The sequence below is a fragment of the Macrobrachium nipponense genome, chromosome 31 (genome assembly GCF_015104395.2).
Source record: "Macrobrachium nipponense isolate FS-2020 chromosome 31, ASM1510439v2, whole genome shotgun sequence".
Taxonomy (NCBI): Eukaryota; Metazoa; Arthropoda; class Malacostraca; order Decapoda; family Palaemonidae; genus Macrobrachium; species Macrobrachium nipponense.
In genome coordinates this window covers 9,341,585-9,353,606 of record NC_061093.1, presented here as the reverse complement: position 1 = coordinate 9,353,606, position 12,022 = coordinate 9,341,585, and the positions used below count along the sequence as shown (strand labels likewise).

Sequence of the window (12,022 nt, the reverse complement as noted above, 5' to 3'; positions counted from 1 at the left end):
AATTTCCAATGAGCCTCCCAGAAACTCATTGAGAATCGAGGAGAGATGAACAAAGACTGTAAATATATAGTGTTCTAGAAATCTTTATTTCATCATAGAGTATATATCTGTTTGTCTCTACAAAGACAACTTTGTCGTCTCCAAAATGGTTGAGGAACTTTAAACCAACATACCTTCTTTTTACCAAAAGCGAGCATCAACTAAGCTTAATCTAACCCACTCAAGTCATTAGTCTATGTTTTCTACAAGAATGCTAAACCATGATTCCAGTCAAATAGTTAGATGGCACCAAGTTGGGCTTAAAAACTACTACTTCGCTAGACCTCTGAGTGGAACAATCGTTGGAAGACGGACGAATATTGCGCTTAAATAAACGATCCAAGGAAATCATTTATTATATGACACTTTACTGAATTCCTGAATGATAACAGTGAATGAATCAACTGGCATATGTAGCGTCGACAGAATCTGATTTTTTTATTTGAATTATATAGATTTTTGGCATTATGCCATGCACTGGGACAACTAAGGCCATTCAGGACTGAAACGGAAATTGACAGTAAAAAATTTGAAAGGTGTAACAGGAGGAAAACCTCAAAGCAGTTGCACTATGAAACAATTGTTAGGAGAGGGTGGACGGAGATGGAAGAGTGTATGAAAGGAGGTACAGTAAACAGAATGAAAGTAGTTGCAGCTAGGGGTCTAAGGAAGGCACGCTGCAAAGAACCTTAAGTAACGCCTACATTGCACCACATGAGGTACACTGACGACATTACCACTCCTACGGGGGCGACGACGGTAATGGAAAATACTCAAAATCAAGTCTCACCTGGAAAAGGTGGAGCTCGGAAGTATCGATCATAAACTTGCACTTCTTGTGGACGAAGTCGAAAATAGGCGGAAGAAGCCACTCGAGGACCTCCTCCAACATCTCCTTCACTGCCTCGGTGATGGCTTCGGGTAAGGTGTTCATGTACGAGTCCTGAAATCCAGGGATCTGGATGGAATACGATCTCAAAAAACGTTTATGATTTTTCTACAAGATGAAAGTTTATTAGCATAATCACTCATGAGGGCGAAAGTACCTCTCTTTTTACCGAGAAAATCATTTCAATGACCTCTAGTCATGATGACATGATCAATACAACAGTGATCGCTACCAATTCATGCAGGAACACATGCGTTTAGATCACCATTTCATTGTTATCTAACCTTAAAAACTAAAATTTCTTCTTGAAGGTCGAGTATACATACTACCTACATTGTACAAAAATATATAATAACTGGCTTCCATGACGCTGTATTACCTTCAAAGGCCTCCATCCGAGCTGTTTATTCTCCATGTAAACCATCCCACAACGAGACACCGTTGCTGGAGACGCCTGCTCTAGATCCGAAGTCTCGAACATGACGCTCATTTTATTGGGCATCTGAAAGGATGCAACTGACTCAGTAACACTTATCGAACTGATTATAAGCAAAGAAACTGCCGCCATGACAGCAGCAGTGAGACAAAACTCGACGCTAGCTGGTTAGTTTCTGACGACTGGTTGCCATCTGTCATTACTACTACTGTGCAAGATTCAAGCCGCCACGCGCCTTACCTGTATAATTTCTCCAGACATGAGACATAGCTTTTTGTTGTCATCGAGCACCGTGTTCAGATTCTCGACCCAAGCTGCGTCCACAGGGCCGTCGAAGACAAGCCAGCGGCGCTCCTCCGAAGTCGACACAGCCATCTCGCGGAAAGCTTTGGCCAAAACCCCTGCAAGAAAACCGAACTTGAAGGACCTCCTCCCTCTAGGGAATTCAACTAAGCCCCACCCCCCCCCACCCCCCCTCCCACCCCCCGCCCAACACTATTCTGTCTTTCTATTCGCTGTTTTCAGCATTCTCCTTCATTCCTCCTTATCCCCTGGTTTATCCACAATGACGGGCCTGTACCGTGGGGGTTCGACACCCACCCCCCCAACAAAATTTCTGGAACTCCACATTTTCTATGACTATCCTTTTCATTGAACTGTACTAACAAAGTAATAAATAATAATACATACTCTTTAGAATATATATTAATTATTGTCTTTTGTTAAGTCAAAGTATATAAGATATCAAATAGTCATTTGCATTTTATTGTTAACATATTAAATGAATCACTCAATAAAACTTAAGAAATATTTTTGAATTTCAGTGCAAACTTTCAACATTAGAAGTAAAATTCTGTCAACCAAAGTCAGCAGTTCGAATAACATCTAATCAGGTAGAAGGGCATAAACCGTATAGCCAATTTTTCTTCTTCACATAACTAAAATAACATTTTCAAGTATTTCCTCATGTATATATATGCCTATATATGCAATGACATTTATAGAAGAAAAGGTCAAGATTTGGGAAAAAAAGACACCTTCACATCACCTCACCATAAAAAAACTCCGGATACATAATGTCTTTTTACGGTGGAAGTCCGCCATCGTTTTAATATGCGCAGTATAGGAACTTTTAGGAAAGTCATCCCAGTCTAATGTCGTGTAAACGTATTTTGGTCCAATCCTGACCTCATTCATTGTTTTTCCTCTGTTCCTAATACTACACTACACAAGAGATGCCAATAAGGTGATATGCGATCGACAATCCTGGGGACGAGGTCCAGAAAGTCAGAACTGGAACCCTTCTACCAGAGTTCATCATACAGCAGGTTGGTTCTTCAGTCACCTCACCTCGGATCCTACTTAGCAGTAAATTCAAATAAACATTGATATCTAAATTCTAGTTTATCATTTTTCATGTCTTATAATCTATCTCTTGTCCCGCATGTTTTTGACAGATGGCTAGGCTAACCTCTGGCAACCCGAAATCCTAGGTTGTATATTTGCTTGCGCAGTGACTGAACCTGTACTTTGTAATCATCTGTAGCTTGAATTAGGGCAAAGTAGCTTTTGTGAGAATATTTTTTTTCAATATTGTAGATTTAGTTATCTTTTCCCAACACAAGCAACAGAGGTTTGTGAAGCCTTTAACGTCCGTTCAAGTCGAAATGCTTACTGAAGAGGCGGATGGTGTTGCTACGAATATAAATTTTGAAAAATTAATTCAAAAAAATATGAAAAAGGATGAAGGTATCGAAAGTGTTTATTGAGCAGTGTAAAGACGTTGAATCCATGAGTGAATGTCGAGCCATGCTAGAAATCCAAACCATCATATTGACGTAATTTGAACCTCTTTTGAAGACTGAGTGGTCTTCAGTGTTGAAACAATGCTGGTACTATCAGAGGCTTCATATACAGTCCATCATGTGGTCTTATCACACTTCCAAAGACAGGATTTCTAGTCATTGGAGCAGTTTTCAGTTCATTGAGAATTATGGCAAAACAGAATTTATAAAGTTAAATGTAAAGGCAAGCAATAGATAATCTCTTTGTGTCAACAGAAGCCATGAAGCCCGATCCCTCTTAATTCAAAACCTGCCACAGTACAGTACAGATATTTCATGGGTGATTGAAGAAGGAGTCTGACACCAAAAGCTGAACTAAAAGATTTCTTCTCTGTAGCAAAATCATGTTTGAAAGGTAATTGAAAAGTAAAAGCACTTTGACAAACACAAACATAAGTATTATTCAGAACTGATTTTCTGGCAGCTACTCAACTAGCTTTGCTAATAAGCAGTGACCGATCATGACGTACCATCAGACCACTCGTGTGAAAAGGGGTCATAAGCCCCGTAGAGTTGCCCGAGGGTCAGGGACTTTGGGTTGATGATCTTATACTGGACCCCACGTTCGTCTGGCAGCTGCTTGTCCCTTCCGGCCCTGTCGACAGCTGTTGCCAGTCCCTGAAGGAAGAGACACACCCCCAGGAGGAAATGACACATCTTAAAATGGAAACCGAGACCTATTGTCTGTATTATGAAGGAAGAAAGCTAAGGTAAAATTATAAGTGAGAAAACACACTTTATTTTGTAAAATGTGAAAACCAAGAAAAAAGTTTTTGAAAAAAACCGGAAAAATGATCGAAAGCGAAGCTTTTCATTGTTGGAAAAACAAAGCTTGGTATTTTGTAGCAAAAATTGGAAAAAGCAAAACACTGTTATGAAGACCAGTTGAATTTAGAAAGATTGGCATTGTTAGGAGTCATAATACACGAATAGGTCTCAGGCAAAAGTATAAATATTAACTGACATCTAGAATAGTCTTTATATGAGAAAGTGAGATGAAAAGAAAAACATTTAAGAGACTTGGTTACAATGACACAATATAAACTCCGCTTTTTGGGGTTTATGCAAGTTACACTTACAAGTATAAATAAGTCTATCTTATTTTCGTAAAGTCTAAAGTAAACTACAGTAAAAGACAAAAGGACAGCCGGTTAACGGACTTGATTTGACGAAAGACAAAGACATTGGATTGTTTAACTTTTTTACAAAATTCAAGGTTTTTGATAAGATGACAGAGTAAAACACAAACAAGGCACACAAACACGACCACAAAGCACACACACACAATCTCCTGACTCGGGCTGCATTTCTCAGTCAGAAATAAGACAACACTGCAATTCAAGCTTAGAACCTCTTGTTTTTGGGGTCCTTGCTTCCTTGGAACAACGAAAGCAAATTGCAAACACTACTACGTGAATGTGATCTGCTATCGAGGAAATCATCTGTTAATCGATACAATGTGATTTGTCTGCTTTCGTGAAATTTGACGAAACAGAATGCAGTGTCCCCCTGTATTCGCGGGGGAAGTGTACCAGACCCACCCACGAATAGCTAGAATCCGCGAATAGTTGAAACCACTACAATAATGCTTAAAACTGCCTAGATTGTTAGTTAAAACTCAGGAAAAACCCACTAAAACGTATTATACCTGTTTTTTTTAATAGTTTTATCACAAAAAGTGTATTTTACGATGACATTTTGGGATATTTATAATAGAAAAATTCCGCAATACACGAATTTCCCGCAAATAATGGGTAGATATGGTTCATAAAGAAATCCGCGAATGTCGAGAACGCGAATACGGGGGCCCACTGTATTTGTAGTTTGTAAGTACCTCTGTATTCTCGAGATGAAGAAGTGCAAACTTCCTTCGATGCATGAAAGCTGCTCATGATTATTTCCCCAACAGCAAATCAGCAGACGTGTTTACGCATGCGCAAAAGCAAGGAAACTGCAAAATCGAGGTCCTATTTGATTTTCAGTTGTAAAATAAAAACAGTGAGGAGACTTGAAACGTGTGAGGAAATTCGACACAACTATTCATCAGCAAAGAGGAAACAGCGCACACGACAGACTCTCAAGAAAAGGAATATTAGGAACATCTCATCTCTAATTAAAACATTCTGGTTTCCTGAAGCAGCTTTACTGACAACACAGGTCACTTTAGATGGATATATTAACGTCAATTAGGAAATGGATTTGTAATTATGAAGGACATTTAATCACAAAACTCTGAAAATTAGAAAAAAAAATCATGGTCTATGGCTAAGAGCTGCTAATGAAAGGGAAAAAATAGTCACAAGAACAACAGAGATGAATTTTAGGTCTTGGGGAAAATGGCTCTACTCAGCGGCAGGAGATTAAGATTATGAAAACTAACAATATTCATCACTGGATAAAGAATACAGCTATGAAAACAACTTTGATCAATCTACGGAGGGAACAGAAAGTCATTCTGCCCGATTATATTGACCCTCGTGTGAAATTATATTTTATCAAAGAATTTTTGACAAGAGAAAGCACCCCAGTTATCTTGGGACGTATTGTTAACTATCTTTAATATTCTTTCTGAAATCATTCACCTTAGCTGACATTTTGTGCAGAATTCTAGAGGTCAAAAGTAAGGAGAAATAGTTGAAATGTGTTAGATTCATGATGAATACAGTAAATTTTAATAATCGAGCTTTGGCTAATGAAACATGATGACACATAAAGAAGACAAATTGAGAAGCTCATGAAAAGCGATAGAATATTTGAAGAGAAGGATTTGGGAGTCATGAAGATGAGTTTAGGAGGTTTTCTTTGCAGTTATGAGTCACGACAAATGTAATAAATGTTCCAGTGGTTGACAGAATGACTCCGTAGACTAAACTTCTACATTGAAATTAAGTAGTCCTGTTATTACAGAATGCAAATTATGCCCTTTGAGTTAATGAGTCTTGCTGCTTATGGTTAGGTGTACATTAGTCTCGACATCACGAAACAGTTGTATTCAACATAAGTTATTGCGATGATAATTATGAATATTCAGTTAATAAATATCAAACATTTGTGTGATACAGGCCTGTCAGTGCATAAGAAAAGTGCCAGATGAGGAATATAGTATTTTTGGTCAGAAAAAAATTTCACTTTGGTTACAGAGAAAAAAAAGAGCAAATCATACTGGTTAATACTAAATGTTTATAAATATATGGTATTTTTTTCGTTTTTAGATATTGCTCTAACAAAATTTGCAACCAAGGAGAGAATTTTCCCTGACCTGAAACAAATGGAGAATGTGGATATATATTCTTTGTTTACGTAATCATGTGGAGAAATAAAGAGAAAATGAAAAGTGATGAAACAAATAGTGAAGAAAAGACGTGAAAAGAGATTTGAGTCAATGCCGTGGATGAGAAAAGGATACAGGATATTGGATAAAGGTTTATCAAAATTGGATTAAGTAGCTTCTGCATCTGCTATTATATATCTCTGATATCAACACCCTTGGTGGAAAAAAGGATTAAAAAAGAACTAAGTGTTTTATAGAAAAGGAAGATTTAGAGAAGAAAAAATGACATAGGCCAGTGTGAAATACTTCAGTGTTGATAGTGATTCTTACGCTGAACTTCATAGAGAAAAAAGCAACTGTACACCCATGGATGGATGAACATTCCACGAAATAAAAAATGACATGAAGTCCTTGCAATGAACTTCAGAAGAACACTGTACACAGTCCTGGGCGATTGAAAGATACAAAGTTCAAACTAACATTCACAAGGCCTAGAATATCATTGTTTTCTTCCCACGTTTTCCTTCCTTAGGAAAATCCCAGAATGAGACTAGATTTGTTAATATTGTAGAAGATCAGTACTCCAACTTTGGCTGCAGACTTGAACATCCCAATACGACGAGTCCGCTCTTTCTTCTGGAGTGAGGTTGCCATGGTCTGTAGGGTGGAAGGGTTAGTGCTTACTCTGGAAGGTGCGAGCTCATCACTTATGAAATATTTACTTTGGCACTGCAATGTCATTCTTTTTCTTTTTATTGTTACTGGAACGCTTCACTAGTAGCAACAGGCATACAAGACTTTCTACCCAATGAAATACATATTTTTTCATCTTTAACATATTTTTCATCAATCTGATGTTTCCTAATTGTATTTAGTCATATTAATTTTCGTGCCGAGTTTCATTTTAACACAGAAAATCAATCTAAAAGCAAAACTTACATTTTCCACTAGAGAAAGACACAAAGGAGATTACTTACAAGTAAAATTAATCTAGAGCTACACAAGAAGATGAAGACCAAATGCATTGTTACCCCAAGGTATAATATTTTTATATTTTTTATCAGCCACCCAAGCTTATATCAAAGAGCATAAAACATGAATATTGATGTCATAAATAACCAACCTATAGAAATTCTATACTACAATGTAGTATCTGTATTCTTCTAAAAGTACATTATATAAATGGCTCAAGAACAAACACCAAATTGTGGCCTGTTCTGTTAAGTTATGAATTACGTTTTGGGTTTTTACCGTTAAACCGACGATGACCGGCAACTTTTGAAGAAACAAGAGTGGAAGTTGTTTTAGGATAAAGTAATGAAAAGCCTGTGGAACACAATCTAGACTGTATTGACAGAAATGTCTTTAGTAATGAGAAGAGGTCTTTGGTATTGTCCAGATCGAGCAGAAGAAATATCCAGGGCTGACTTGGCCCAAAAATCTATGAAACAGCTGGACGGTTTTCAAGCCAACCAGGATACATGCAGACATTCTTTGCTCCTCTTGGGGAAATGCGTTGGCACTTGATCGTCTGGTTGCCCCTTGAACATTCTGTAGTTTCCACATATATGCTTATCAGCTAGATGTTCTCTTTTTGAAAGCTTGAAAATATCTTTACAGGAGCTCAAGCGGACTGATTTGTTTCAATAATTTTAGAAAAAAATGCCATAAGTTAGTCGATTACATAAATTACTGAGGATGGTGACTAAAGAGAGGATAAAGGTAGAAAAGGCGAAGAGGGAAAGAGAAAATGGTCCGTAAAATAACGGAACTGAGAAACTGACTAAAAGTTCACAATATATGCCTTCTCTATCCGTTGCTTTTTGCGGTCAAGTTAGAAGACCTGGGCACTTTCGCTTCTTTGATTACAGAAGATAGGCCACTGATTTATGAGATAAAGCTGAGCAGTCCAGGTCCATTCTAGCCCTGTTTTCTGACATATCATTGCGAGTCCCATAGGTTTCTACCTGTTACGTAGTGAGAGTCACGCACTTGTTAGCAGTTAGCATTAAAATAAGGTTGTAACACCAATGCTCATTCTGAAATGTCTTCTCAGATGAGTTTCCAAGACTTATGTCATTTTAGCATTCCAGATCTCTAGCATTTTCTCTCCGAGATGTAAATGCGTACCCATTCTGGCAACTACTGTTGATATGAGGCTGCAAGATCTATGAATTCTACTCATTCCTGCTGAAATTAGGTTCTGATACCCGTGCGTTCTCTGGAATTTGAGTTTTTACATGAAGCTACAAGGCCAAGGGCATTTCAAGTACTACTTGACTCCTCAAGAAGGGTAGCAAAGCCTAAAACTTATCTAGCCTTTGGTATCTGAGCTAAGGCTGTGGGAATCATGCCTTTTCTAGCTATTGATTTCTGATATGATAAGTTGAACAACAACTATTCCCTTGCTAGCCACTCTAAAAAGAGACTGAGAGAGTCATGCCCTCGCAAGCCATTGATTCTTGAGGTGAGGCTGAGAGAATCATACTACAAGTAATTTTAGCTGTTGATTCCAAAGACCCACGCTCACTCTAGGCATTTATTCCAAAGAAGAGGCTTTGATATACACCCATTTTAGCTGTAGCTACAAGAGATGAGACTATGAGTTCCATACTTTTATTGATTTGATTTGATTTGATTTATACAGATTTTTGCCATTATGCCAAGTACTGGGGGCAACTAAGGCCATTCTGCGCTGAAATAGAAATTGATGGTAAAAGGTTTGAAAGGTGTTACAGGAGGAAAAACACAGTCGCACATTGTTAGGAGAGGGTGGGCAGTAAGATGGAAGAAAGAGATTATGAACGGAGGTACAGTAAAAGGAATGAAAGTAGCTGCAGCTAGGGGCCAAAGGCACACTGCAAAGAACCTAAGTAATGCTTACATTGCACCAAATGAGGTGCACGTACGACACTACCCCCCTACGAGGTCCATACTTTTAGACACCGTTGTTTTCTTAAATAATTCAACAACAAAACAGCCAATGAATTCTGAGGTGAGGCTTTCACACAGTGTCCATGTTAACTATTGATTTCTGCAATGAAGAAGTGAAATCCAGACCATTTCTAACCACTGACTAAAATTGGCGGCAACATCCATATCACTGCATTCTGAAATGAAACTGTGAGACTCCTGCTCATGCTACATGTATGATATAAGGCTCAAAGGACCATGCCCTTACTTACAACTGGTTGATTAAGCTGAAGTTGTTACACTATGCTGGTACTAGATACGGACTTCTGAGATAAGGGTGTAAGACCTATGATCCCCTTAACCACTGATTTCCGAGATGAAGTTACAAGACACATGCCCACATAAACTTCTGATTTTTTAGCTGAGGTCGTAAGGTCCATGTCATGACTAACCAATCATTACTGAGATCCAGTTATGAGACTTGCTAGCAGTTTATATTTCAAATGAGGGTGCAAAACCAATGTCTTTTCTAGCAATTAAAGTATAAGATGAAATATAAAGACCCATGCTCGTTATATCATTGCTGTCTGAAATAAGATCACAATTCCCATACCTATTCTGTCCATTGCTCTTTAAGTTTAAATTGCAAGGCCTACCCCTATAATAGGCATTGCTTTATGGGATAAGCTTATGGGACCAGTACCTAATTGTTATCTGAGATGAGGTTGGAAATTCCCTGAGTGATCTAGTCGTTATCTTCTAGGATAGGGTTGCAAGTCATTGTCTGAAATGTGACTGCAAGGCCCTTGTTCATTCTAGATTAGTTATAGCTGTTTGAGATGGGTATGCGAGATCAAATGGGTGCTCCACATATCAAGACCTATGCTAGTTCTGGTCACTTATTTAAGATGAGATATGATGGTAAAATCCATGCATTTTTAGGTATTGCTGCCTGGGATGATGCTGCTAAACCTATACGAGTATCTGTCTAAGGTTAATTTGTAGGACACAAACCCATTATAGTTATGTACAGATGCCCGAGATTATGTTGCAAGATCATTACCGTGTTTAGCTATGGCTGAGATTATGTGAAATATACACTTGTTCTAGCCATTGCTAACTATAATGAAGTTACAAGAACCATGTTTGTTCTAACCTCTGTAACATTATAGATAAGGCTGCAACCAATTATTTTGTTCTAGACATTGTTGTAAGAGATAAGGTTGCAAGAAACAATGCAATTCTAACCTTTGCAGTCTTTGATGAGGTGAAACAAATGCCCATTCTTATCAACTACATCTGGGATGATATTGCTACTTCTAGCAAATGTTGCTTTAGACGATATTGCAAAACTCATGCTTATTCTAGCCATTTCTGAGTTAAGGTTGCAATAACCACACACATTCTACCCACTGCTGTCTGAGATAAGGATGCTGTCTCATGCTCCTAACCGTTGCTGTTTCAGATGGGGGTAAGAGACCCAGGCTTATTTTAGCCATTACTATCTGAAATGTGTTCATAAGAACCATGCCCATGCTTGACTATTGATTTCTGAGATGAAGCTACAAGTCGTTGATCTCGAGATGAGGCTGAGAGGCCCTGCCACTGATAGATTATTATTTCTGAGATGAGCTATGTATATAACAGCTCAAACTGTTCATTTGCTACATGAGATTGCCAGACCCATGCAGGTACTAAACATTGCTTTCTGAGATGAGGTTGAGAGACAAATGCCCTTAATAACACCTAAGATAAGGATGGGGAGGCCCAAACCCATGCTAGCTGCTGATTTCTGACATGAGACTGCATTTTACTTGCTGTCCTCTGTGATAAATTTCAGGACCCATATCCCTGATATCTAATGTCCTCTGAAAAAAGTTTCCAAACTGTTACTAGCCTTGATTTCTGAGCTGCTATTGATTGCTGATGAGGTTGTGAGAACTATATCAATGCTAATATTTGATTTCTGATTTATAAGGCTACTAGACCTGCATTGGTGCTAGGCACTCAAACTACATGCCCTCACTAACCATGGATTTTTCAGAGAAGCCTATGACACTTATGCTAATACAAGCCCTAGATTTATGAGATGAGGTTGTTAACCTTGAGATAACCCATAATAACCTTGAGATGACAGTGCAACACCCACCCTTACTCTAGGAATTGAAGTTTTGGTTATATATAACAGACCCAGTTCTCTTGGATGATGTTGCAGGACCCATAACAGCTATAGCTATTACTGTCTGGGATGAAGTTGCATGACCTATGCCCATTCTATCTATTGTTGTCAGAGATAAGGTTGTGAGACTCATGTCTGTCTTAGCAATTGCTGTCTGAGATGTGATTGAGAGGCTCATGTCTCTTCAGGCTATTTCTGTCTGAGGTGAAGTTGCACGCTTACTTCCATGAAAGCCACTGCTGTCTGACACATGGCTGAAAGTTTGTAGCACTGTCTATTGCTGTATGAGATGGGGATACACAAGCTCAAACTAGTCACTCCCATCTAGAAAGGTTTGTGATACCCACGATAGCTCTAGCCGTTTCTATCCAAGAAAAGGTTACGAGACCCACGCCAGTTCTAGCCATTGCTTCCTAAGATGTGGGTAAGAGAGCAAAAAACTTTGATGGAT

The 12,022-nt window shown here is 38.4% G+C and overlaps 1 protein-coding gene across 1 annotated transcript in view; it reads right to left on the bottom strand.

Annotated features, from left to right (window-relative positions):
* LOC135206597 (dynein axonemal heavy chain 3-like) overlaps positions 1–12,022 on the bottom strand; it is a 270,995-nt gene that overhangs the window by 103,024 nt on the left and 155,949 nt on the right. Inside the window, 4 exon segments of the mRNA XM_064237937.1 lie at positions 830–982; positions 1,308–1,430; positions 1,605–1,765; positions 3,679–3,826. Of these exon segments, the coding sequence (XP_064094007.1) occupies positions 830–982; positions 1,308–1,430; positions 1,605–1,765; positions 3,679–3,826 (585 nt within the window).